The 27,987-nt window shown below is 37.2% G+C and overlaps 1 protein-coding gene across 1 annotated transcript in view; it reads left to right on the top strand.

Annotated features, from left to right (window-relative positions):
* LOC122351122 (fibrinogen C domain-containing protein 1-like) overlaps positions 1 to 27,987 on the top strand; it is a 90,689-nt gene that overhangs the window by 1,390 nt on the left and 61,312 nt on the right. The window contains 2 exon segments of the mRNA XM_043248008.1: positions 20,461 to 20,740; positions 20,743 to 20,939. Coding sequence (XP_043103943.1) covers positions 20,461 to 20,740; positions 20,743 to 20,939 — 477 coding nt within the window.

Here is a 27,987-nt window from a genome sequence, read left to right as displayed (position 1 = left end):
GAGCTCAGCGTGCTGAAGGGTGTTGCATCTTTGCTTTCTTTATCTCTCACTGTCTGTTTCAAAGCTTGTTTGAGCAAAAAAAAAAAAAAAAATCTATATCTCACGCTGCCTGCATTTCACAGCCACTGTAATCTGCTGCGAGCGTTTATGGGGAATGTACATAACATGCTGTTTATAGCAATCCTGATTATAGAGGTTTAAGGATGGGATCACGGTCATAACAGCTGTTTATTACTGCTATCATCCTCACGTGGCATCCTCTAACCTTCTCTCAGTAGGGGTGTGAAGTGTGCATAATACAATGCCCTTTCAGGAATATGTCAAGCCCTGCTTTTGAAGCGTCAACATCAACACAAGCTGTTTGTTCTAATGGCACATCTTTATTTGCCCGTCTTGTGTAACTGAGTCATTTTAACACGCAGCACAACTGAAGTGTCATGCCAGTTTATCAAACTGCCTGGGCTTGTTTGCTTTGTGCCGCATAAGTTATTTTAGGGGTTGTTAATTAATCAACGTGAATTCGTTTGCCATCCATTTCTGACTGATGTTTATTAATAAAATATTCGCTTGGGAGGGAGAAAGGAGAGAGGGAGAGTGCGATCTCATGGGATGAATAAAACTGTTCACCTGCTGTGCTGGAGCGTTCAGACTTTGATGGACACGATTTGTAATTCCTCGTGCTGCTCTTTGTGCCTTGATTTTTATACAGTTGACTATAATAGGTGAAGGCTCTGGTCTGCCGTGCAGTGGTTAAAAATAGGCTTTAAGGGTCCTGTGAGACAGGCGTACAGGTAAAAGAAGGATTTGCATTTTTTAGCTTTCCTTCAGCGATGTGGTGTGTGTGTATTATATAATGGCCAAAGGAGTCACAGTAAGCTAGTTTAAGTTGCAGGCAGTAACATTATTGTATGGCATGGTCAGATGGACTCATTAGCTTTTTGTTCCTGGAGATTTTTCATTGTCGGCCCACCCGTGGTATTCTCTAAAACGTCTGCTCCTGCAGACACGCGTGCAATCACACTCTGGAACGAAACAGCTGCAGATTTCTTTCTGTCGTTATTTACCAACCTTCATGTCTTTTCCAAAAGCGTATGATATTCTCTTTTTTTTTTTGATGGAAGAGATGTTTAGAAGCCATTTTGTGTACAATTAAAGTAAATGGTAGGCACCAAAAGGACCTTAAAAAGAGCCCACACAAGTAGTGCACTGTTCATTCCGACAATGATAACTGTTTTAATAAACATTGTAATTCTTTGAGAATAGGTTCATTTTATTGGCATCCGTGGTTCCTTGAAGAAGCTTTTAAAGAACATTTCCTCGGTACAAATGTAAAAATGTTCTTCAGATGATTGCGTGACGCTTGCGCTTTGAAAATAATGTTTTTTTTGGGAAACCAAAATGATTTTCACTGTAAAAAAACACATTTGGAACCTTTATTTTTAACAGTGTATGTCCACACCAAGGCTATAATGATAATGAAAGAGAGAAACAATATTGCTGATTGTCCAGCTGATACAAATGCTGACAATTTAAAGAGACTGAGCATTTAAAGCGGCAGCGACATAATTGCACTTATAAAAACTACATGTAATTGTTCATCGGTGTGGACACTAATATAATTAGCATTTTTATTGTGAACAAGCCTCAAGTCGTAAGGTTCTTTTTAATGCATCTTTTACCTTATTTGTGACATGCTCAAATTTGGATGTTTTCATAGAGAGAAGGCTATAGAGAATTGATCGTAAGTCTTCTGACTTGGAAGACTAGTGGTCTGTATGGACTGCTGTTTTTATGATGCTTCATGAATTTTTATGTTGCTGTCTTGTCATTTCTGGAGCTTGACAGCACCTGGTCACCATTGACTGTCATTATATGGGAAAGAATAGCGTGAACATCCTGCCAAACATGTCCTTTCCTTCTCAGTCGGGTTTGGAACATCATGAAGGTGAGTAAAGAATGACATAAATATCCGTTCTTCACTGAGCAGTCAGTACGCTGCTTCTGTATTTTTAACCCTGGAATCTGCTGGCTAAAACATCTGACTGGTTCTTCAGAGAAGGTAATTGATTTGCTTGTCGGCTTTTTGACTTACAGGCATTTTACTATAAAGGGCTGGAGGGATTGAGGAATTTTGACAGTAGTAAGAAACGTTTGCCATCCTGTAGAGCCAAAAAATGAGCAGTGGCCATTACAGCTTGCAGACTTCATCTCAGCACAGGATGATAGCAGCCACCTGAAGTTAAATAGAGTTTTATCAATTCATTTTCCTCTCAAATGTGTCAAGCTGCTTAAGTTGTAGTAGCTATTAGGATTTGCAAAGTGAACAGACTTGCTGACAGCCTGGGCAGCTTTTCATTAGGACGAAGTGTAGATGTGGAGGAGCCCCAGATACTTTATCTCTAGAGTTAATCTTTGGAGAATCTGCGAAGTCGTGCCCAGCCGTTGTCTGCTTTCTGTCCAGCAATTCCCAATCGACGCGCACAGCAATTCAATGCGGCCAAACAAAGACAATGTGAGAGATGTTTACCAATTGTGTGCTGGACACAATGGGGATGGAAAATCCAAACATGTGGGCGAAATTCATTTCTTCGGGATGCTTGTCAAACACGGCGCTGCCAATTAAACACTCCTCCAAAAACCTGGAAGCCTGCTGTTCTGTAATGAAAGCTGTAACCGCATGACTGAACATAGCCATTATGTGTGTACGGGATAAAACACTGGATACCTAACGTGTCCCCTAGCTTAATAAGTATGCTGCGACGACTCTAAAGCGCTTCCCGTTTCATTATGTGCAGCGCTCATGTGCTTTTTCAGCCGTGTAATGACAAAACCCTGCTTATTCTCTTCTCAGAGCCGTTTATTTCCTCTCACAATAGTGCTTATGGTATTTTACGTTTGATCCAAGAAAAAATGGGTTTAAATCAATCAGCTGTGGCTCGATTTCAAAAATATCTTATAAAACCTTTCCATTTTCCATCCTTGTGGTGTTTTGGTGTTTATTGTGGCTGGAACTGCTATCAGAATTTCAACCATACTTTATTTCTCGTCAATCCCTCCTGTATGCATAATAAAGTCTTCTGGCCTTGGTTGTAGCACACCGACAGTGGATGGATGTGAAAGCTATATAGTCCCTACAGATATATGGTTTTCCTTCTCTGCTGTTATCTGTGCTGGATATCCATCACAAGATTGTGGGGCTATTTGGGGCGTATGAATGCTGATATATGGAGTCCCCTGGGCGAGGGTCTCGCTCTAAGAGTAGTTGTATAATTATAGGCCATCAATGGCTCTCCTAGATGGCATCTGTATATCAAACTGTCATGGATCGTTTTTCAGTGTGATGGAGCGAATGTTATTTGGTTTAACCTCTGACATCATTCGGATGATCCCGACGTGTCTCTTCCCTCTCACCTTCAACAATAAGGAATGATTTTTAAGATGAGGTATAGGAGTAAACAATTTAATTTGCTCTGGGTCAGATCTGTTGACATTTTGCAAAAGCCACCTTTATTTAATTCAGGACTATAGACACACCTTTTTGGTATTTATCTTGTGTTTGACATTTCTTCTTAGCTTTTGAGATTAAACCCATCTTTAGTCAGCCTGAATGAAGCGGGATACACTGTGCTCAAAGCGCTTATAAAAAATATGTGGACATTGTCACTCGTTTAAATTCATTAAACTCACACTGTATATTTAAATGCAAAAGCATGCATCTTGTTCATTTTCCTAATGGAAAAAGTGCAGTATACAAATTGTGTTCAGCACGTGCAATGCTGAGATTTTTTTTTTCAAAGTGGCACTTTCATTCTGCAGCACAAACTCTCACCAGAGCAATGGACATGGTCAGTGATGTTGCTTGACCAGTTGTGTTCAAGAGTCAGCAGTTTTCACAGATTTTATTTTTTGGTGGTTTGTGCTATTTTTATTGACACAGGCAGTAGGGAGGCGACAGGAATTAGTGGGAACGGGAACAGGAGGCAGACCTGGATCTCCCACGAGGACCACACTTGTCTAAAGCATGTGTGTGTGCTGCTAGGCATGGCATTTTTATGTAAAAATATATATATATATATATATATATATATATATATATATATATATATATATTTATACACTTGTATTTATTAGTTTATTTAGGCATACACTATACCACCTGACACCTTCACCATGGTGCATAATATTATATTAATGCTTTAAAATGAATTATTAATTAATTTCTTTTACATAAACAGCACTTAGTTTAATTTTATAGCAAATGAGCTTATTTTTGCATGAACACATGCTTTTTTTTTTAAATCTCAATAATAGTTCAATGCATTTATGTATTGTTGAGTCAAAAACCTTGAAACAGATCAGCGTTAAGCGGGATAATATGATGCATTGCGACGAATGCAAAATAGAACATTACATGGTATCAACACAGTCATCCAATCAGTAAACAGCCACATATGGTGAAATAAGTACGAATGGAATGGCATTTGATATTATAATTAGCAGAGTGTGAAAATTATAGCCACAAAGCCTATTAGTCCAATGTATTAGAAGAAAGATAATCATATAAAGCAAGTGCTTAAGGCGGTCAGTTCTTTGTTTGTCGCTCGGGGAATAAAAGCTGATTTTGAATCTGGTGGATTGTGTTATTAGGAGACAGAATCCTGCTGGAGCCAATTGGGGTGGACAGATTATGATCTAGGTGGATTGAATGTGGCAGTACGAGGATTTATGCGTGACAATGGCTGGTAGAGATTTGTTCAATGTATGGGAAGGTCAGAGCATGCAATTTTTGCTGCTGTTGGAATTGACCCTGGAGTGGCCTTCCACTCGTGCACTTTTGTATAACAGCAACAGACAGCGATAGCACAGATAAAGATACTTTCTCCGGCGCGCGATAAAACCTTGTGTTCGTTTGCTCATACTGCATGTGGTCTACAAGGGATTCACAGAACGGATGTGCATCTGTTGTCTTTATCGGGATGTTTGAGGTAAATTCATTGAGGCTTTTAGTGTTGAGCTTTTAAAACATCCACCAGTGTCTCAGTGAATTTTTTCCTCGAAAGGCTGATATGTTAATCAATATCAGCAACACCGATAAAAGATTGTGGTGGGTCGATGTAAATCATAAAGCATCAAAATACCTTATCAACATGTGTAAATAAAAGTAAATAAAATAAAAACAAAATAAATTTAGTCTCTTAACGTAATAAAATGAATTAAAGATTACAATATAGTCTGTGTATGTATGTTATATTGTGTGTGTATGTGCATGTACAGTAAACACACAATATTAAAAAAATCTGTCAGAATATGTAGTAAACTTTTTATAAATATATTAATTAAAATATTTTTAAATAAAATAGTGTGTGTGTATAATATATATATATATATATATATATATATATATATATATATATATATATATATATATATATATATATATATACATTTATAGACACACACATATAAATTTACACGTATATATATATACACATATACATATATACATATAAATATATATAATATATGTGTATATATATGTATATGCATATATTTATATGTATATATATACATGTAAATTTGTATGTGTGTGTCTGTATAATGTGTATATATATATATATATATATATATATATATATATATATATATATATATATATATATATATATTTATATATTTATATATTTAAATACGTGTGTGTGTGTGTGTAGATGCTGTACATTTCTATACAGACATAGTAAATATATAAATATATACATTATATATTTGTACTTATTTTAATTTGGACTATTTTTTTGCACATCCTCACTGTCTCCTCTTACAAACCATTACTGCAGATCCTGCTGTTGCTGTTCAGATTTCTGTTCATGTCTCTTGAAAGGTCTTTAGTCCCACTGGCACTCGGGGCAGTTTGTGGCAGTTGCAGCAGACAGTTCTGTTGATATATTCGGTCCATTGTTAAACTAGTTTTCTTGCTATCATCAGCAAATGAAATGATCCTGACGTTATGGCTTGCAGTCGTAAGTGAAATGTTGAGAACATCTCTTGGTTGATTTGTAGGTCTGTGCGCTAATGAAGTTATATCGGCCATTATCGCGACTGGTGGTCTGCTTCTATCGCTTCTGTCAGGAAATCAGTGTGCATTGGTTTTTCAGTTGAATTCTGTACAAACGCTAATATAATTGTCACTTACAGCCATTCGGCAGCATGCAGGACAGGATGATTTGCTTTCTGCCAGTCAATTGGTGTGATTTACAAACTGGGTGATGTTTTAGGTGCTCTGGGGAAAGGGCAGTTAATGTGAAAAATCACCAGTCTTTTAAGACTAAGTGCAAGTAATGATTTAAGACAGGATACCTCGGCTTTTCTGATCTCCGCCGCTGTGGTGGCCATTTTGAAGCTGAGTGGTTTTAAAAAGGAAAGATTTAGATTAAACATGTCTGAAACAGGCCTCAGCTGTTCTGAGCTCTGTGAGTCCCGGAAGCCTTTTGCATTTTTAACCTCTTATACCCATATTTTTTTCCTTGCCAGATTGTATGATCTCATATCTAGACCTTGAGCTACACTACTGATGATTACTACTAATGATTGTGACATGTGGATTTTTAGTTTTAGAAATTGACTAAAGATTGTATCATGATTTTTCCATTCAAGATGCATCATCACAGAAGTCCCTGTTTGGCATTTTCATAAATTTAAAAATATATGTAGCTAGTAATAAGTATTAAATTAATTTTAGTGTTATTTTTAATGTTAATATATATATATAACTTGAAAAATGGGAAAACGCAGCTTCATTAATAACAAAAATTACTATTATTTTAATTATTATTGTATGTGTTGCAGTTCATGTATTTTGAATATAATTGACATCAATGACCCTTTGGTCCAAATCATGGTTCCTCTGTTTAATTAAATTAAAAATAAATGAATAAAATTGCCTTTTAAGCTGATCATTGCAAATACATAAATATTAAATATATCAACGCATTCCTATCCATGTCCATGTTTCTTTTCTTTTGGCTCTATTGTGTAGAATCTTTCCTTTCATTCAGTTGTTGACTTGCATATGATTTTATTGTGTGGACAAAAAAAAACCGATTGCTACACTATGTGTTAAGGCCAACATATGTTTTCTGACTGCTCTGCAGTCAGTTTCAAATCAGTGATCTAGTGCTTTTTGACGTCAAACTAAACTTTTTTTTGTAGCCAAGCAACAGCAGAACAATAACATAATCACTCTTTCTCAAAATGAACTGAAGAAGAGATGATTTTCTGCAGACACTAACACTGTCGCATATCGATGATCGGGTCTACATTGGGAAAAATGGGGCTTTGCTGACAGCTCCTTTTAGCTTGAAGCCATATAGAGAGGATGCTAATGGCCATTTAAGCCTATATAATGTCTCGCAGAACCTTATATAGGAAGGCATTGCTCATTACGACATCCAGCTTTGCTTTCTGCCAACCATCCACTGACTGCACCTATAGATTTCCTGCTGTATCACATTCAAGTTTCTCCGTAACTTCCCCAAACCTGTGCTGTCGATAGTGGCCAGTAAATAAGACACTTAAAGATCTACCTCATCTATTTTAGCCTTTGTGAACGCAATGCGCTAAAGCTGGCCAACCTACTTTACAGTGGCCACGGATATATCAAGTGTCTGATCGGAATGTGACACCTAGCAACATAACCACAACCTTCTTCATTTGACTGGACTGAAGGAAAAATAATCAGACTAATCTCGCCCTCATATCACATCTCACTGAAACATGGCACTGGCTTAATTGTCTGAAATAACAATTATTTCTTCCATCTGCGATTTCTGTAGTGCGCCTGGATTTATTAGGCTGTGTGTGGGTACATATATAAAACATATATGATATATGCTCTAATAGACTACTGTGTATGTCAAAGTTTCTATTAAATAACAAGTTCTAAAGGACAGAATTTTTAAATTCGTTAAACTAACTACTGCCACTTTCGATCAATTTAATATGCCCTTGATGAATGAAAATAATTAATTTTAAAGACTGACACAATTTTGCATGGTAGTGGATATTTTTACATTTATCGCTACACATTCCTGATACCCCCAGCGCTGGTAAGTAGTGAAGGAGAGTTTGACTGTTCAGTCGCTGTTCAATCATCACCTTTTTCTTCTGCCTAGCATAAATACTCCTTTATCCATATCAACCACTGGATCAAAGCTAATTATCACTTCCTCTTGGGAAATTTTGGCTTACATATTCAGTTGTAGCATAGTGTGCTTTCAGATGACTTTGGTCAGTGATATAAAGGGCAAATTCATATTTCTTTAGCCTGTTCAAGCCCAAAATGAAAAAGAATGTGCTTTATCATCAATCCTATGTATTAAAAATTATGCATTAATTCTATAACTGACTTTTATATAGGTATTTTATAATTTTCTGGACTTCAGGATCGCTTTGATTGGCTGCATGCAAAATAGCAAGAACAAGTCAATCTGGAAAGTATAGTTTTTTTGCAATTGGTGACACAAGGTTTGAGAGATTTCAGGGATTCATTCAAGTAGGTAGAAGTAGTCTGCGTGGTATTGCATTGCTTTTTCGCTCAACATCCAGTGTCATCACTGAAAATTGTTATGGAAGTGTTCTGTTTTGCTTTCCTAGGCAACCATGAAGCCTTTTCAGAAAACTGTTTTGTGACCATTAATAGGATTTTTACAATTCAACAAAACAGGCCTGTTAAATGGCCCACTTGTGGAACGATTGGACGGGTTGTGTATGAGGCTTAGCAGAAGCAAACAGAGAAGTGTCAGATTGCTGACAGATTATGAAAATATCACAAGTGGAGCTGTTGTGCGACCCTGGAAATGGTGAACATCGAGTGGCATTTTGGTCCAAATGTAAGCCATCGAACAGAAATACTGTAAACCTTCATCTAAAGTCCTCATGAGCATCACATCCCAAAAATCTGGACCATGTGCATCAGTCACTAAGCTAAGAAGTGGCATCAAATCACCCGGCCCACCTTTACTTTCACTGTGCATTTGTGTTGACATAACAACTCCGAGTTGCTTGAGGCTTGGGATTTCTGATGGCTTTAAAAGGCTGTTTTTGTTGCCACTCTGACCGGGGTCATCTTGGTGTGATGCCACCTGCTGGAGGCGCAAATGGATTTGACCTCTGCTGAGAGGCGGTCATCGACTAACAGGGATTTTAGAAGCATATACGCATCATACTTGGAAAGTCAGACATGAGGCCGAATCATTGCGCTCAGACACACACACACAAAAAGCCGGTTTCATACTTTACAACTGCTTTGGCAGCTGTCAAGTCACATCATATAAAGTGAGATGGAATCCATTATGGACAATCTAATTAGTTTCTGCACTGTGAAGCCCCTAACCGGCTGTGTCATTTGAAATGCTCAGCACATGCCAGGGTTCAAAACGCACGCCATTCAGGGGTTTTGTGTGCAAATTATCGGCTAATTCTTGAAGGTCCCCATTTTGGCGGAGTGCATTTCGTGATGGTTTTCATAAGTGTGTGAAAGCTACGATTTATTGAGCGTCTGTGCATAATACGCTGAATTTTAAAAGATTTCCATCGACAGTATCCTTCTGTTCCTTGTATTTTGGATTTTTAAAAATGTGACTTGAAAACATTTCATCTGGCCCTTACAATACTGCACGTTTTATGGAAATGTATCTCAGATTCTTTCAGCGAGACATTTCCTCCCAATAGTATTTCCTGACACTTTTTTAACTACGGCTTTCTGGGGGAAAAATGCCTTTCTGTAACAGAAATAAATGACCATTATTAAGCACCACAAGCTGTGACTTCCCATGAGTGATAGAATTTTTTCCATTTGCTTTTTCTCTCTCAATTGCTGAGCAGAAATACTTTCAAAGTCCTGCATCACCTGTGTTTTTAAAAATTTTGTGGCCTTTTAGATTAGGACAAGAATTCAGTTAAATTGAAATGTAATTGATTGTGGTGATAGAGAAAGACAATAAATAGATGGCACAGCTAGTTTAAAAAGATAGCTCACCCCAAAATAAAAATTTTACTCATGTAATTGAAATTCTAATATGCACTATTTAATGGTAGTTACCATTCAGGTGTACCTTTGATGGTATTGTCCCATTTAAATGTAATTTTTGCATCTACTACCTGTGAATCATAAAGGTAGTAGAATTAGTATCATAATCAACAATTGCTACAATTTCCCAAAATGGCCAGCGCTACATTAGTATATTTTTATTTTTTATAGTATTTATTACTATTGTGAATAGCTTTTTCATTGTAATAACAGTTTTAGTCATTTTGTTTTATGCTTTTGAATGTTTCTAATTGTCTTGAATTGTTTTTTATAGATTTTATTCATGAGTTTTGTTTTTCACTTTTTACAATTTTATTATTTATTTCTATATAAATATTTAGTAAGTAACTATGGAAATATTTTTACATTTATTTTATTATTAAAATATTTAAATTTTCTATATGAATTTTCATATTTCCAGATATTTTGTTAATCTACATGTTTACTTAAATTAATGCACTAATAATTTTTAACAAATTTAGACATGCTAACAGCAGTGACACTGTAGATGACCAAAATTAGTAAAATGTATAATTTATAATAATCTAGTTTCTTTTTAACCAAGCATTTTGCAATGTTCCTCTGAAATTATTCCGACTACCAAACTAAATGTCACGACTGGATTTCTCCTGAAAATTTTCATTCCTTTGAACTTTTACTTGAAGGATGTGGAGTGTCTTGTGCGCAAGACAACCAAAACAACATTTTGCTTGCTGCTCAAACACAGCGAGATAACATTTTGATACTGCTTACTTCTGGCATCACACAAATAAGAGACGCCGTTCGCTTTTGCATCTTATGCATTTGCTTTCTCTCTTATGCCATCCATTGGTCCGTGAGTGTGTGTCTGTGTGTGTGTGTGTGTGTGTGTGTGCAGGCTGATCTTTTGTCCCTTGCAGTTTTGATCCAGCGTGTCAGAGCAAAGCCAGAGCTGACTTCTGTGTGTCAGCCATTAGGGAGCGGAGAGGAAGAGTGTGAATGGTGACTTATGGCATCCCTGCAGAAGCTGCTCTCTGGAGCCCAGAAGAGGCCTGAAAGACAAATCGCTGCCTGCACACATCGCTGCCTGTCCTTGGAGTGCACTGACAGGCAAGCCTGCAGAGAGAAGGCACTGTCACTGCTGCTTGCCACTCTGCCGAGTTACGCATACACAAGCCACAAACACACACACACACACACCACACGCTGAGGCTAAATCATGTCAACAGTCAGTTGAGTGGACACACACTACAGTTGCAAACACTTTTTGTTGTATATAGCAGTAAATATATGCTTTGCCTTGAAGATGTTGTGCACATTCCCGAAGTTTATATCATGCAGTTACCAAGGCATCAACTTTGTCACAGATGTTTCCCAAGGCCCAGAGAATGCTGCAGTTTTTTCACCACAGTTGCCAGTGTGATATTTCCAATTTTACAGCAGCTCATTAAAGAAAAAGACACAACATTGCTGCATCAGCAAAAAGTTCAGCAGAATTAACAGAAATAAAGCAGTTTTTTTTTGAAAGCTCACCAATGTTGAATTTATTTGATCAAAAATAAAAAAGTAATATATATAAAGTAATATATTTAAATATTATTACAGTCTCAAACAACTGCTGCCTGTTTTAATATATTTTAATATTTTTAAACAGTTGTTTAATACTGTATGCAGTTATTATTATTATATTAGATAAAACCCAACAAAATGACATAATAAAAACACTACTTAAATAAGTAAGTGTAAGTATAGCGCAGATTATGCGACATTGTAAGATATTTTGAAACCAGATTTAATTCTTTCAAGTAGTGGACAATTTGGTCAATCTGAGTCCAGTTTGAGACATTGTGGAAATCCCTTATGAAACAAATCTCAGATTAAAAGCTTCATGAAAAAGCTCCATTTAAAGATTTGAGATATTAAAGAGAGCTCAGTTGTGATTTTTCTTTCCTGTAGCTGAAGAGGCAGGAGATAAACAACAAAAAAGAGCATTCGCACAAGTCCAAGTTATCTAAGGTTTGCAGAAAGGAGGTTTAGGGTCAGTGGAGGAGGACTATGATTAAAAATTGATGGCCAAGATTTCAGACCCACTTTAGCTGCACATGACGGCCATTTTGTGAAGCAACATGTACCGTTGAAGTGTTGATTTCCTCTATTCGCAGTGGCACCCACTTATTTCCTTTGAGATGGTGAGGACGCAGAGCTCAAAGTCTGACCGTTTCTCTGCAAATGCCTTTGATAAGCTCCACATTGTGCTTTTACGCAGAAAGACCTGCAATTTTTATACAAAGGATACTTCTTTTTTTTGACCCGCGCTTGTATAGATCTTAGTTTGACATCTCAACAGTTGGGGAGCCATTGTTTCCTTTCTGTTTCAATTAACTCTATGTGTGCTACGAGGAAACGCGCTTTCATTTTGAAGTCATATCCCCTGCCTTGTTTACCAGTTTCTACACAGGAAGCAGAATAATTTTTATCATTCACCTCAGGCTACAACGAGCATGTTGCATCGCTTTGACCCGCTGCGAACTTCTCAGATTGTCTTATCTACTTCGGAGATGCTCATGAGATGTTTCAAAGATACGCAGAAGGCCCATCTCAGGATGTCATCACCTATAGGCTCAGAAAAGCAGTTTTACACTTTAGCAAGATGCCGCTTTAATAGCCTCGCTGGAGCTGGAGGGAGGGGGAGGAACAGTCTGCTTTTGACAGCCTCGGGCATGCCCCCCCCCCATGCACAATAAACTATTTATCATTTCAAACCGGCTAATGAAGCCACATATTCTGAGCCAGCACAAATTGTGCTGGTATTGCGTGAACGCGCGCGTGTGTGTGCGTGTGTGTTTTGATTTGTGTGGCTGCGGCAGTGCGGATCTCGTAGTGAGTCAGTGCTCAGGTTCCCGCGACTTACTGCTGTGCAACGTTAGTGATAAATGAACTGGAGAAGAAGCGCTAGAGTTGTGTGGCCATTTTGCAGATTAAGAATAATCCCCTACATCTGGTCTGCCCAAAGCGCTAAGACTTACTCGTTGGGATTTCTGCTTTCACGTTGTATCACAAGATATTTTTTAGGCCTCGGGTTGCTGTGTAATTCAGGGCGAACGGCGTAGTGATCCCTTAATGCGTGTTGACGGGCGTTGCTTTCAGGCGTTTGGCCTTACAAGTGTCTAATTTGTAAAACAACTGGAGCTTGACCACATTTAAGACTTGTGTGTTTTTGAAGAGTCTGAAAGTGCTCTAGGGTCTTTGGTTGAAACCTTGATATAAACCGTGGCAGCAGCTTGAACCTAAATGCAATATAACTTTTGAATATGTGATATACGCAGGTTTTTAGGACAGGAAAAAAAGATCAGCATTTGAAATTTACATTAAATGATGCATTACATGCATTACATTTATTTATTTGGGTTCTTTCTTTCTATAGTGAATTCAATTTTAAGTGTCCAAAACTAATAAATGTGTTATTGTACTATCTTTCATATAAGTATTGTATTGATATTAGTATGTATTAATATTAGTATATATTAATGTTTTTTATTTTGCATTTTGCTTGCAAATTATGAAATCATTTCAGATTTATACAGAAAAAATATAACAATCAGAAAGAATGTGCTTAATAAGCACACCTTTAATACATAATAAGCACACCTTTAATATATATATATATATATTTAATATATATATATATATTATAATATATATATTTAAATTAACCAGAAGAGATTAGAAGAATACGTGGCATTTTCAGAAACAAAACTCATAGAAATCAGTCAGCTTTTTCAGTTCTGAACAAGAACTCTTTCTAAGTTCTCAACCCTAATGAATATGAGTAGCCTATATTCTGAATGTATGCTGTTTGTAGGTCAAGTTACGTACACATTAGCAGATGTTTTTCATCTGTCTGGGATTGGTTTTCTGCTGAAGCATTGAGAACATTAAAAGGTCACTCATCAAGACCCGTACAGTAGTTAATGAATACCCAGCACTCTTAAATCAGGAAGATCTGTACCTCAAGGAAAAAAGTAAACAACTACATATGTCTGACTGCCAGCCTGTTTATTTCACCAACTCAGTGTATGTGCACAGCTGGTAGAGCATCTTTCTAACTTAAGCTCTTATAAGAAGATTTGGTCGGACCTAGATTAGAGCCTTGAGGCACCCCAATATTTCAGCACGAGCTGTAGATTTGTATTGCAAGATAAAGCAACCACTGAGCTGAAGCAAATATTGTGGTAAACGTCAAATTTGTTATCAGGTGCTGACCGGAAGTGTTGTCCATCTGCCTGTTGTCCTTCCATGCATAAACATTATTAAATGTTTATATGTAAGATTTATTCCATCTGTTACTTGAGGACGTTGGTTGGCAGTCTATCTCTTAAAAATGTTGACATACTTGTGTTCCTTTAGCAGGGTAGAAGGTGGACTGACCACTGTACAAATACCAAGTTAAAATTCACTTCAGAATCAATTTACCATGTTGAAATCAGAAATTACAGCTTTTCAAAGGGCCAAGGAAACAACAGTGATGCTAAGCCATTGAAATAGCTCAGCTATACAAATGCTACATCTTCTCACATGTTACATTCACAGCCTGGATTTATACTTCAATGAATGTTTTCAAAAGCTTAGTGTTGTTTAATTTTCACTAATACCTGGCTAGTTTTAAGGTCATCTTTGTAACAACATTATAGTACAAATTAGAACATATACGCTAAAAAAGTGACTTTAAAAGCTTTGGCCTTACAATGAAGCTAAGCTGAACAGACTGTGAATCGCCATTGAAAGTGCCTGCAACCTTGCTGGCTGTTCATTGTATTGAGAACCCTTTAGAATACATGCATTCATTGAAAAACCAATATAAACCTGAGGCAGTTCACAGTCTCATGGTTTGTAATTGGCAGAGCTGCATTTATAAGATTAGAAGGACACACAAATGCAATGAGGTTCAGGGTTGTTTTCTTAGTATTGATTGAGTTATGATTAAACCATATGTGTCTCAAGGGTGGGGATGCTGACCCTTCCAAAAAAGAGAGTCCTATTTTTCAGGAACAGAGAGAAGACCATTTTCACTGGTATCTCAATTTCTATAACCTACAATTAAACTAATGGTGAGCGAAACCACCCGGAGGAAATTTTATTGCTTGGAGGTTGCCTTTTCACAGCTCTGGAGACATAATGGAGTTCTTAAATTATATATTAACTTTTTTTTATCAGATGGTACTCTTTCTTTAGACAAAAATAACAAACAAACAAAAAAAGGAAAAACAGAAACCTGAGGCGGCCAAGTGTTCAGGTGATGTGATTTCCACTGGGTGCCCCTCTCCTCTGGATGAAGCTTCCTAGATTTGGCCTGAAATTTTAGAGAAGACCACGCTTGTGCACCGTTCACAATTAAATTGAGAAAGTCTTTTAAAATAAGTCTGAAGCCAACAGGATGCAAAATTAGAATTTAGAAATTTAAATTGACAAACTGAAACTTCAGTTGATACATTTCTCCATATTTAAGATTTTATTCTTTCTGTCTTCCTTTGCCATGTGGTTAATTAAAAGGATATTTCACCCAAAATGAAAGTTTTATGTTTATCTACTTACCCAGGGCATCCATGATGTAGGTGACTGTTTCTTTGTTAGTAGAAAGAAATAAAGTTTCTGGGAGTAAGCAGATAAACATCAAATTTTCATTTTTGGGTGAACTATCCAATGAAAACTCTCATTGATTACTCACGCTTATGTCATTCCAAACTCTTAAGGTGTTTATCTTCGCAAGACAAATAAAGATATTTTTTATGATTTCTGAGAGCTTTCTGACATAGACAGCAATGACGCTACCATGTTCAAGTCCCAGAAACATAGTAAGGACATTGTTAAAATAATCCATGTCACATAAGTGGTTCAACCCTAATTTTATAAGAATGCTATTTTATTCATAAAGAAAACCAAAAATACAATTTTATTAAACTATTTCTTCTCTTGTGTGTATGCATTTCTCTTTTTGCAAATGGGGTGAGGAGCTCTAGTTTAAAGCTTGTGTAACTTAGGTTTGAAAAAACAGATCAAATCTAGTTAAAAATTACACAAAAATCAACAAGCGCATTTTTATATCTATCATTAATTAACACTATCTGGTAGGTTTAGTAATAATAATAGAGCATTAACGTTTAGCAACAGTCCATGGGTATTTCAATTTGAACCTAAACCTGTGTTTTCTCTTTAAAACTGAGGTAAAACACAGAACACACATTTCTATGAGACCAGGTTGGCTATTTTAACAATGTCCTTACTGCCTTTCTGGACCCTGAACATGGTAATTGCATCGCTGTCTATGCAGCGTCAGCAAATTTTAGGTGAACTATTCAATTAAATTAAAATGTACACTCAATAACTGAAATAAGAATCCAGTTCTTCTGTGAGTATATATCAGAATATATCTGAATTACTTAGCAGATTTTTCTCTTTTTTTTTGCTCTCCGTTCAATCCTACTGTTGTCTGCCGTTGATGTTACTGTAGTTTTGCTTTCTTAAAGCCAGGCTATGCATTCTTTCTTGTGCTTTTTTGTCGGAAACAAGTGTCAAGAGGAGAACCCGACACCTCACTTACATCTCCCCAATCACAGGCTCTGTCATGTGACATTCCCATCGTGTCAATGCGCTTGACCTCCTCTCAGTTCCTGCGGCTGGTATCTGTGTCGATCCGTTGTGGGTATCACGGGTCTAAAGAGGGCGTTGGAAAAATGTGGCAGTGTTTTTTGTTCGCCAGCTCCTCTGTTTCACCTCTCCTCATTCAAGAGCCTCGTCTCAGCGCGACAGATAAAAGCCCTTATCAAATATTGTCTGCGCTCAGCTAAGCGTGGCCTTCTAATCTCAACCTGTGTCTGCTCAGAGGCCATCTGAATACCTGCTGCCCACTAGACTGTGAGAGGGAAGTAAAGGTGCGTGAGACGCCCAAAAACGGCCACGGTCAGGGCCCACCGTCTATTTAAGATGCAGGTCGTGGAACGGCGACCGAATGTTTACCAGCCCTCGGTTTTTCTCCTAAACACCCGTAGAGAGGCTCTATCACAATGAAGAAGAGCAAGATTGATGGTGCGCACGTACGTAGAATAGACGTGCTTGCTGCCTCATTGTGTCTGCGAGGATTTCTCGCAGGGCTGCTCTGGAGGAAAAGCCGGGTCTCAAATCCGTGTCTTTGCTTTGCGGCTGTATGCGATACTTCGCAGCGGAGGGTCAGATATAAGCCCGGCTAATTCCTACAGACAGCAGGTATTGTTGCTTTATTGTAACAAATTGATCTGAGACCGTTCTCATCTGCTGCTGCATGATGAAGTGGGCCCGAGTCTTTTGTGCACATTAATTATCTTTAAAATAAATATGACAATGCCTGCGTTCGCAGCGGCGCGGAATAGGAGCCCCCTTCACCGGGCTGCACTTGTGCTTTTGTTCATAGGTGCCTTGTAAAGAGATACTTTATCACACAAGTATGGAAATACAATATTCTCTGCAAAATAATGTATCCATTACTCAGGGACAGAACACAGGCATCGTAAATTTAGATGTGTTTTACTGGAACTTTTGCATGAGAGCAGGGCCGTTATTCCAGCGCAGTGACTGCTAAATCAACATCTCAGAGGGTATATGGATTTTATTGCGTTTGTGGCTGTGTGTTTATGTGAGCGTACAGCACTTGGTGAATTAACTTCACATAGAAATGTAGGACCACCTCATTTACATTTACATATTTAGCAGAAGCTGTTTTCCAAAGAAGCTTACTTTTTTTTTAGGGTTTTTTTTTCAGTGCATACATTTTATGTTAGACCATACTCTGTTGCTGAACTCTGATTAGTAACCATAGTTTTGGTCCATTGTGCCCTTAGTGTTTTACTTTGAACATGCACATGCATTATAATACCTCAAACTTTTTTCTTTTCTTATAAAGCAGGTTTAACATTTGATTTGAAAACAGTATAAAATTACATTAAAAAAATTATAACAAAATAAAAATAATAAAATAAATATATGCAAAACATTTTAAATGATTTATTATACATGCATTACACATTTCTTATGTAATTTCTAACATAATTTCTAAAATGTTTACATTTATTATCTTTTCTGTGTTAGGGCCAGTGAATATGTTGGCAAATGGAAATCTGAACAATACACCTAACCTGAAATATTCTTTACTGCTGATCCCTGTAAATATCTTATTGCAGCTGTGCGCTGCTTCAGCTTGAGTGTCAGTGATTTAATTTCAATCATAAATGGCACTACGGCACATGAGCATTGAGTCACTCTGGCATATATGTAAAAAGTGCGACAAATAAATACACAAAATGTACTCAGAAGCTCACACGAGGACTGACACCGCTGTCAAGTGGAATATTGAAGTGGCACTTGAATAAGATGGGCGAGCAATGCAGCTCCCCTGAATAAAAAGACATGGCAAAATGATAAGCAAGCCCTCTCCAGTGCCTGCGTGGCATTCCCTAGTTTCCCATCAAATGTTCTTCACTTCATTTGTTGTTATATCTATGTTTTTGCTGAATGCTCACACACACACACACACACACACACACACACACACCCGCACGCGCTGGCACACACTCAGGTAGATGAGAGAGTTGTCAACTCTGGGCACTTAACCAAACCGTAATATTGAGCTGTAAGGCTTATGTCTGTAGTTTCTAGTCTTTTGCCCTGTGGGGATTTGCCTTCCTAGATCCTCAAAGGAAACACTGCTCATCTTGTCGTTTATATTCCAGCCCACCGCTCAGGCCTGGGCAATCACAGAAATCAGTGTAAAGTGTTCACAAATTATCTTCTGCCACTCCTCTTTCTAATGTACACTGGTTCTGGCTTTGTGCTACATTTTTTAATGCACAGTAAGATGAACAGAAGCTTACATGCATCACAGCCACAATGAAGTGCGTCTTATGTTTGAAAACTGCGCATTTAAAGCAGGGCGCTCAATTTTGTGATACAAAATGTGCAATTTGCAGTTAATCGTGGCTCCCGCCCTGCTTGGAAATAGAAAGTATGGAATTGTGTGGAAAAAACTAATGTGTTCAAAAGTTCTGCACCCCAGCTCTTAATGCATTGTGTTTCTGTCTTGTAGTTCAGTGATGTTTTCGCTTTTTGAAGTGAAGTCCTCCCTCAGTTGTTTTTATTGTGAGATCGATAGATCTCAAAATCATACGGTCATTACTAAGGGTTCAGTTATGCAGAAATGCAGTTTTTCCCGGAGGAACAGTTCAACTGCTCAAGACAAGCGACTCAGAAACACACTGCAAAACAAAACAGATGATGCTGATTCTCCAACACAGCATTAAGATTTAAATGAACTTTTGAACTTGTTCATATATGTAAATTCAGGTTTTATTTTGTATTGGTGGACTCTGTGTAAACATCTTTGTGAAACAGCCTTTTCAGGACAGTAGTAAATAAAAAATAACATGCATTTTCTTTAATCACCACTCTTAGTTTTTTTAAATTATTAACACCTTGCATATTCTGTACATTTATGAATGGAATTATATACAGATTTAAAGTCCCAGAGGTCATAATGACGATGTGAGCAATTTCATATATTTACAGTGCGTATTATCTCTAGTACATAATGAGGAGCAAATGATGCACATTACGTGTAATTGATGCTTTATCTGTGGGAGAACTGGAATGATAAAACACACAGAGAATGCAGTTGCTTCTTAATCACGCTAAATGAGTAGTATTTTAGCTTTGTAGCTATTCAAAATACATTCACCGCAAACCGAACGCCACACTAAAAATGAAAATATAATTACCTCCAATATCAGTTTGCATTCGCCACAATTCTTTATCAAAACATCCCCAATTCAGAATGTCCGGGCTCAGAGAAAATCCAGAGTTTCCTACTGTTTGAGGTTGCATTCATGTGGTATGAATACTATCATCCTGACTTAAATTATCTGGAGCAAGGGATGATGATTAGGTCTTAGGCAACCGAGCAAATACAATTTCTTTTCCGTCTTTTATAAACACCTTTGTGAAAAGCCTGAGTTTATGCATTCGGTAGTCTTCAGGTATTACATAATAGCAGATTAAACTTTCAAGAAGCATCTCTATGCATGTTTAATGCTCAACAGGGATTTTTAGAAATTTGTAAGCTGCAGTTGTGGGGAACCTACTTTTGAATCTGTGTTATCGGTGTATGTCAGATTTGATATGGCCTCCTGCAAGTTTAATCGGCGTGTATTACTTATGCATCAGCTTTACGGAGTTGTATTTAAGATTAAAATGCATAAAAAAAGCACACACGTTTCCGACTGTCTTGACGCGTGCTGGTCATTTTAATGCTTCTTTTCAGACTTGTCTTTTATTTCTGAGTGCTAATGCATTTCGTTCTCTCTCTTATTTTACAGAGGATGAGCTGTAGCTATCTCCTATGCACCATCCTGCTCTTTGTTGCTGTGTTACTGGCTGTCACAGTAACCGGGATCATCCTTCTGATGAACCATTACCAAGCACCCAGCGGCCCGGACGGCCCCCCTCTCATCAGCACTAACCAGGATGAGGGTAATGCCCTGGTAACCATCGAGAGAGGCGACGGCTCCCGCATCAACATCTTCATTGACCCCAACTGCCCCGACTACAACAATAACTTCCTGCGTCTGGAGGGTGTGCAGACCTCGCTGCTGCACTCGCCATCGACCATGACACTGATCTGAAGTCAGTGAAAGGGCAAGATCGGGCTCTGCTTGTTAAACTGGCCGAGGAGGTGGCCAAGCTGTCCGCCCATGCCAGTCAGCTGAAGATGGAGTACAATGCACTGAGACAAGGCCAGAGCAACATCGGACAGGAGCTCAGCACTCTGCAGACCGAACAGGGCCGGCTTATTCAGGTTAGTTTGGGAAATTTCGCTCCGGCGAATTAGACTGAAATGAATCCGTCCTTCGTAGCTGTTGCGTTATCCACAGAACCAAATTCCAGTGCGTACCAAGTCTGGATATCTGGCATGAAGAACTTAGAAAATGAGATTTTAAAATGCAACAATGCTGGGAGGATTCACAATGAATGAATGGTGCCGTTGATAGCGCTGTTTAATTTGCATGTGCTGTTTGCATTGTTTTAGCGCCTGATTCACTAAAGGATTTATGCAAATGAGCTAACCATGCAAATGCGCCATTTTTCAGGCTGGTTCTGATTTTGAGGTTGTTGGGTAATGCTGCACGCTATGCGATCTGGCATACTTTGCTGGGACTGTGCAGCATTGCCCAACTACTGCGGCCCAGGTACCTGATTCGGCTCACTCACCTCACTGGTCTGGATATGTGCCTGGTTATAATGGAACAGCTATTCTAAATTTGGTTTACCGTCTGCTTTCCATGGGTGTTAATTGTGCCAGGCGCAAGACTTTTTTTTTTAACATACAAAAAGGCATGTTTTTATATATATTTTTGGGCTACAAAACTATTAATTATGATCACATTTAAAATAAAAGTTTATGTACACATAATATATTTATGTGTACTGTACATACACACAGTACTTTTTAAAATATACATATATATGTGTATGTTTAAGAAGAGTTCATTTGAAAAAAATCAGTAAATGCCAATTCTCAATGTGTAGCTCTCAATTGCTCGATCTGAACGCTCAACACGTTTTGTTGAAAAAGCCGGTATTGTCCACTTTGAAGACTTTGCGAGTTCACAGTTTACTGCAGAAGCCAAGAAGCATCCTTGCAGTTTTTGAACAGAAGCCGATAAGTCCACTTTAGCGAATCAGAGCGCTTTATTTAGGTCAGGTGACAAGGCAACCTCATTTTGAAAAGACACCAGCTGAGAGGAATTTCATCAAAGCTGACTAAAAGCGATCAAGGATGGATCATTTCGACGAACTGGATATCTGTGATATCTTCACAGTGTAAAAAGTACATAAAAGCTGAAATGTTTCAGAAAACTTGCAAAAGCAGTGCGTTGCTATGGGAAAAGCTCAGTGTATTGCGTGTGATCTCATCTATACAGTCTATGATCATAACAGCAACGTTTGTCAAGCATCTACATTTTCTTCTGAGGAGATTACCGAGATTTCTCGAGTTCGCACTTACATATAATTAATCATAGTAAAAGTAATCGTGTTTGGCGCGCTGTCAGGGAGAGGGCTCAGAACTCGCCGGACTCCAGAGTCCAGGGTTTTTTCCTCTTGTCCGTGGACAGCGGACAGAGCTTAGCGTCGTAACTTTTAATATTTTTAATTTGCAGTCTGAGAAGAAAGCACAAAGCTTATTGCGATTATTGCATTTCAGGTGCTCCACAAATAATGTTTAGTGAGGTTTAAACATCCTCAGAAAAAAAGCATAGAGTCAGTAGCCTAGAAGATTAATCTTGAGATTCAAAAATCCATACTAGTATTGATTGAAAAATAGAAATCAATATTTTTAATCCAGCACTAGTGTCAACACAGCTGACATGTTTACCTGATGTAACTCATCCACATTGAGTGCACAAAATAGACAATGACACATTCAGTCAGAGAAATGCTAATTAAACAACGCTGTTTCAGTCATTGATTTCAACCTTCCAAAACTATTTCAGCCAAAGTAAAAGCAGACATTTTTTGCAGCCATTACTCCAATCTTCAGTGTCACACAATGCTTCAGAAATCATTCCAATGATGATTTGCTGTGCAATTTTTAGCAATGGTTTTTATTAGTATCCATTTTAAAAATCCACGTTTTAGCTGCTTAATATATATTTTTCCCCATTCAAATTCTCCACATTCTCAGTATAACCCAGCTTTATGTTCTGTGTGGCATCTGATTACACCTGAACAGGCCTTGACACCTATATGAAAACCATATTTTGCATTTTGCAGAACTTTTTAAAATAGTTCGGCTCAACTTTATAAGTACCATACCGCTTGCCTCTCCTTCACCTGTGTCATTATTATAAAAGCCTTCATCAGCGCCGTCTGGATTGTCAAGACGAAAGACTGAAAGAGAATCACAAGCACCATTACTCACATTGTCCCACAATCTCCCACTTTATGACCTTTTATGAGTCTAACACTCACTGATTACAGCAGACTGAAAGATTATTTATCCTTGACAGTAATTTGAGGCTGAAATACTAGGTTTCTCAAACATTCAACAAACCTCCTAGTGTTTACAAGATACCATTTGTCTCTTCCGCCAATATGTTGTTGGCATACTAAAGCTCTTTATGAGCTTTTCCTATGTGATGAACAGCTCTGTCTTCATTTCGTTCTTTCTATTTTTTTTTTTTTTTAATTGAAACTTGAGGGAAGTGACTTGCCCATGAACTAGCAGGGGATTGAGCTCACACTATGCAGCCGTATGCCAACATCCACACTAGGCACACACCTCATTTTCACTGCTTTTGAAGATTAGATGACAAAAAGCATTGGAGCACAGTGGTATCAAACAGTGGAGGACTTTATTCGATGTGGCACACCACAAGGAATTTATAGTAGAGAATTCTGTCGACCTGATGATGTCTGTTTAAGGGAGATAGACCCATTTGAATTTGCTTTATTGAGCTATGCTGCTTTTTATGGCAAAAAAAAAAATATATATATATATATATATATATATATATATATAAACACACATACATATATATATATATATATACATATTATATATATTTTACTATTAAAAATATTATATATATATAACTTATATTTTCTAAGCATTTCTTTTGAATGGTATTAATCTTAATTAATACATTTTTTAGGTTCTAAATAATTATTTTATATCCTGCAATTGAACAAATTTTATGATATAATATAGTACTATATAATATAGTACTATTCTAACAATGTTTATATTGTAATATGCATATTATGTCACATATTTACATCATCTTTACATCATATTTATTCATGTATTTTTTACATGCAGTTGTTTTACTATGACTGTATAATTTCAGTATGCTTGATCAAGATTTGGCTGTGCTGCTTTTTCCTGTAAAACATTTACAGTTCATAGTGTTATATATATTGACCAATATATTGTTTTATATGTTATTATCAAATCAACTATTTCTGTTTCCTGTAAATAGTAGTTTTTGTTATAGGGATGTCTCAATGATCTCTGATCAATTAAATCTTGTGTCAATTATGGCACAATTGTCCCTATTTTATCAAAGTGCCGTAGGTGTCCTGTGTGTCTGATATGTGATAGCATCATTTCAGACCTGGCTCTGGAGAGCAGGAGACAGAATGAGAGACAGATGGGATCTGCGGCCCCTACATTCAGATCAGTGGTTTATGAATTCAGCCAGTAAACTAGGGCCGTGCTTTCATTAGATTCCCTCGGCCAGACAATAAAAACACAGCCCCATCAATAGGGATGATTGGGTTGAGAAAAAGGGGTTGTATTCCTCAGCCTTGTGGAGTTTAGACTATACAGCCTGGTAATATCATGGGAGCTTTTATTATTTATCACAGAGTCAGAGATAACTTCATGATATGGATGGATTTCTCAGCCCAAGGGACATATATACGCTTGTCGTGGTTAGCTTGATGGGAGTTATAAACTGGTTTGTGCGCTCTCCTTGAAAACGCAGAGAATAAATCTGAAAGCAAATATGTGGCCATTGAGAGGAATTACAAGAATACCAAACGAAAGTTCTGAAGGGTAATTTCAAAACTTAATTACAGATATACCATGATATCCTGAGCTTATATTAGATCTGTCTGTGTTTACTTACCTTATACAGATGAAATGAAATGCAATATCTGCTCAGTGCTTACTAGAAAATAGTGGATTCAGTCATGTTTTATGAAATAAGCTCAATTAAATCATAACAGGCATTGTTAAATGTGTTTTTGCAGGTATTTTTTCTTATGTACAAACACAGCTGTATGTGATCGGTCTAACACTGTAGGGAAAATCGCTTCTTTCTGTTTGAGTGGTCTGATATTAATATAAATCTGCTTTAATATAATGTGTTGTTTATGATTCAACTTAAAGCTGGTTATGTAAAAAATGTTCAAAATGGAAAAGTTTGGAATCTTATTATTTTTGCAATTCCAGTTTTCACCTCTAGTGGTGCAAAAATCACATGCTTTATTTTTGATCAGTAGAAGACTTATTTATTCCATTGAAAAATGAAATTGCAGAGATGCTAAAGTGGTGCAAAATCATTTTCTTCTTGGGTGTCTTTGAAGGATGGATAAAGGTTTGAAGGATTTTATGGATCCCAAGGTGTTAGCAATCTGACTCGGCAGAAGCCCTGTATCATTAATGAGGTTGGCTGAATCCAGGACTCCTTAGTCATTATCCCACCCCAGTGCTCCCGAGAAACTAGAACACGGGAGCATGGTGACGCATTGGAGTGAATATGCCACTTTATAGCATAACTTCCACGGAATGTTACCACTGTGTAACATTGCGTGAGTCTGCATGCTTTTGATCCGAGTGTTGCAGCTTTCTCACTGTTAAAACTCCATTGCATACACTTTTAAAAATAAAGGTCCAAAAGGGATTTTCACAGCAGTTTAATACAAGAACCTGCCCTTTTTTTGTTCCCCAAAGAGCCTTTTAGTGCGAGCAGATTTTGAAATAACTATTTTTAATGTGAACATTTCAACATTTCTAAATAACCTTTTCCCCTGAAAATAATCTTTAATGGAATTAAAATGGTCCACGGATGTTAAAAGAACAAGATGTAGATAACTTTCTTAATTAGAACAGATTTGAAGAAATGTATCATTACATCACTTGCTCACTAATGGATCCACTGCAGTGAATGGGCGCCGTCAGAAAGAAAGTCTAAACAGCTGATAAAAACATCACAATGATCCATAAGTAATCCACATGACCCCATCTAATAGTTAATATCTTGTAAAGTGAAAAGCTTCATGTTTGTAAGAAACAAATCTGTCATTAAGATATTTTTAGTTTGAAAAGCATTGCTTTCTCTAGTGAACAAGTCAGCTCATCTGAATCAGGAGAGAAATATGCACAGATCAAGCACCATTTACGGTTCAAAACGGTACTAAACAAATATGTTGGATGGATTTTGATGTGACCTTTTCACTTGATGTATTGTTATTATGGATTATTTTAACCTGAAGTGATCGTTTAAAGCTAAAACACCGTAATGATGTATTTATTAATTACAAAAAAGCATTTTTGGACTCTCATTCTGACGGCACCCATTCCTGCAGAGGATTCATTGGTGAGCAAGTGATGCAATGCTAAATTTTTCCAAATCTCTTCCGATTAAACTCATCTACATCTTGGATTGAGTGAATAGATTTTCGGTTATGGGTGAACTGTTTCTTTAAATGTTACTCTGGAACCTTAGATAGCAATAGATCATGCTCTTAAAAATAAAGGTTATCTATTAAAAACTGTGACGAATCATACTTTTTAATCTCTTTATTTCTATTGCAAAGTCAGCTTAAGCTAAAATTAAATGGCGTTTGTAAATAGTTGCACGTTGATAACTTTCATGGAATGCAATTTGTTTCCGGGATGAAGCACAAGTACCTGCCATCTCCCTCTCCTCGTTAAGACCAGAGTGCTCACAACTAGGTCACTGCCACGGCTGCAGAGTTGGCAGCACATCTGAGGTGGCAGGAGATCAGTAACATGCATTTGGGAAAGTAGTTTGCACCTCACTATTCCACTTTAACACCAGTGTTCAGTGTGTCTTGTTCAGTGGGTTTTGTAAAGGGCAGGTACCCTCTGATAGTCTTTTTTTTTTTAAACCTCATTTGGTCCTGCAGGAGAACTTATTAGTCCTGCTACAGGACCTTATTAAAACTCTCTTGTTAATTATGAGCGCAGACTCATTAGGAGCGGTTGCCTGGGGGATTGCTGTGTGAAGAGAGAAGCAGCCTTGCAGCCTTCTTCTTTCTTTACGATAAACTTTTGGCAAAGAGACCACTTTCTTTTGCCCTTTGCTTTGGAAGGTGGGTGGAGGAAGGAAATGTTGACTCATCTGTCAGCCAGACTTTGAAATTAATACATGCTGACACTTTCCCTTTTCTCCTGGCAAAATTGCATCTGTCGTCTGCCTCGAAACGCTAGGATGGTGTCTCGAAAGAAAGATCAGTTTGACGTAACTTTTTGTGCTTGTTGTTATGCCTGTACAGTCACATTATTGTTAATTATTTGATTATTTAACTATAATTTCACTTTCTTAATTGATGAATAGGATATATATATATATATATATATATATATATATTTTTTTATAATTTACTTTTAATTGTAAGTGCTATAACAGTCTTTCCTCGGTTTGATGCTCTACTCAGTATCTGCTCAATTAACATGCATCTGCTCGTATAGTAGCCTACTGCTCATGCTCAAACTCTATCAAATAACAAAGTTCAAAAAGCAGAGTCCACGCAAATATGCGCTGAGAGGAATTTCCTATGTAGTATACTTGTTCCTGTTTGCTATAGCTCTACTGTGCTGTAACATACAGTACTGTATACAGCTGCTGCTACCCTCTTGTGATTTTAATACTGCATTAGTAAATGTTGCAATTAACATTAACCAATTTTAATAAATTAATTAATAAACTATTGTTCATTATTAGTTTGTGTTATCCATAGTAGTTTTAAAGGATTGTGTTTTATTTTTTATTTATTTATTTTAATTATTTAAAAAAAAAAAAAAAAAAAAAAAAAAAAATTATACTCTCACTGTCTCTGTCTCACTTCTCCTCCCCTTGTTTATTCCTTCCCTTCTGGCATGTACTAATTTGAACACTCCCCTGTGACTGGGTGTTATAAGCACTTACTCTGTCTGTTTGTCTCTCAAAAAATGAATCGCTGTTGTACTCTCAATTGTAAGTCGCTTTGAATAAAAGCGTCTGCAAAATGACAAAATGTAAATGTAAATGTATTCAGTATCATTCAAATTGTGTTAAATAATATTACAAAATGTATATATGTATGTATATATT

The sequence above is a fragment of the Puntigrus tetrazona genome, chromosome 8, assembly GCF_018831695.1.
Source record: "Puntigrus tetrazona isolate hp1 chromosome 8, ASM1883169v1, whole genome shotgun sequence".
NCBI classification, from domain to species: domain Eukaryota; kingdom Metazoa; phylum Chordata; class Actinopteri; order Cypriniformes; family Cyprinidae; genus Puntigrus; species Puntigrus tetrazona.
The sequence above is the reverse complement of the archived record's forward strand: the minus strand, read 5'-3'. Positions and strand labels throughout refer to the sequence as shown.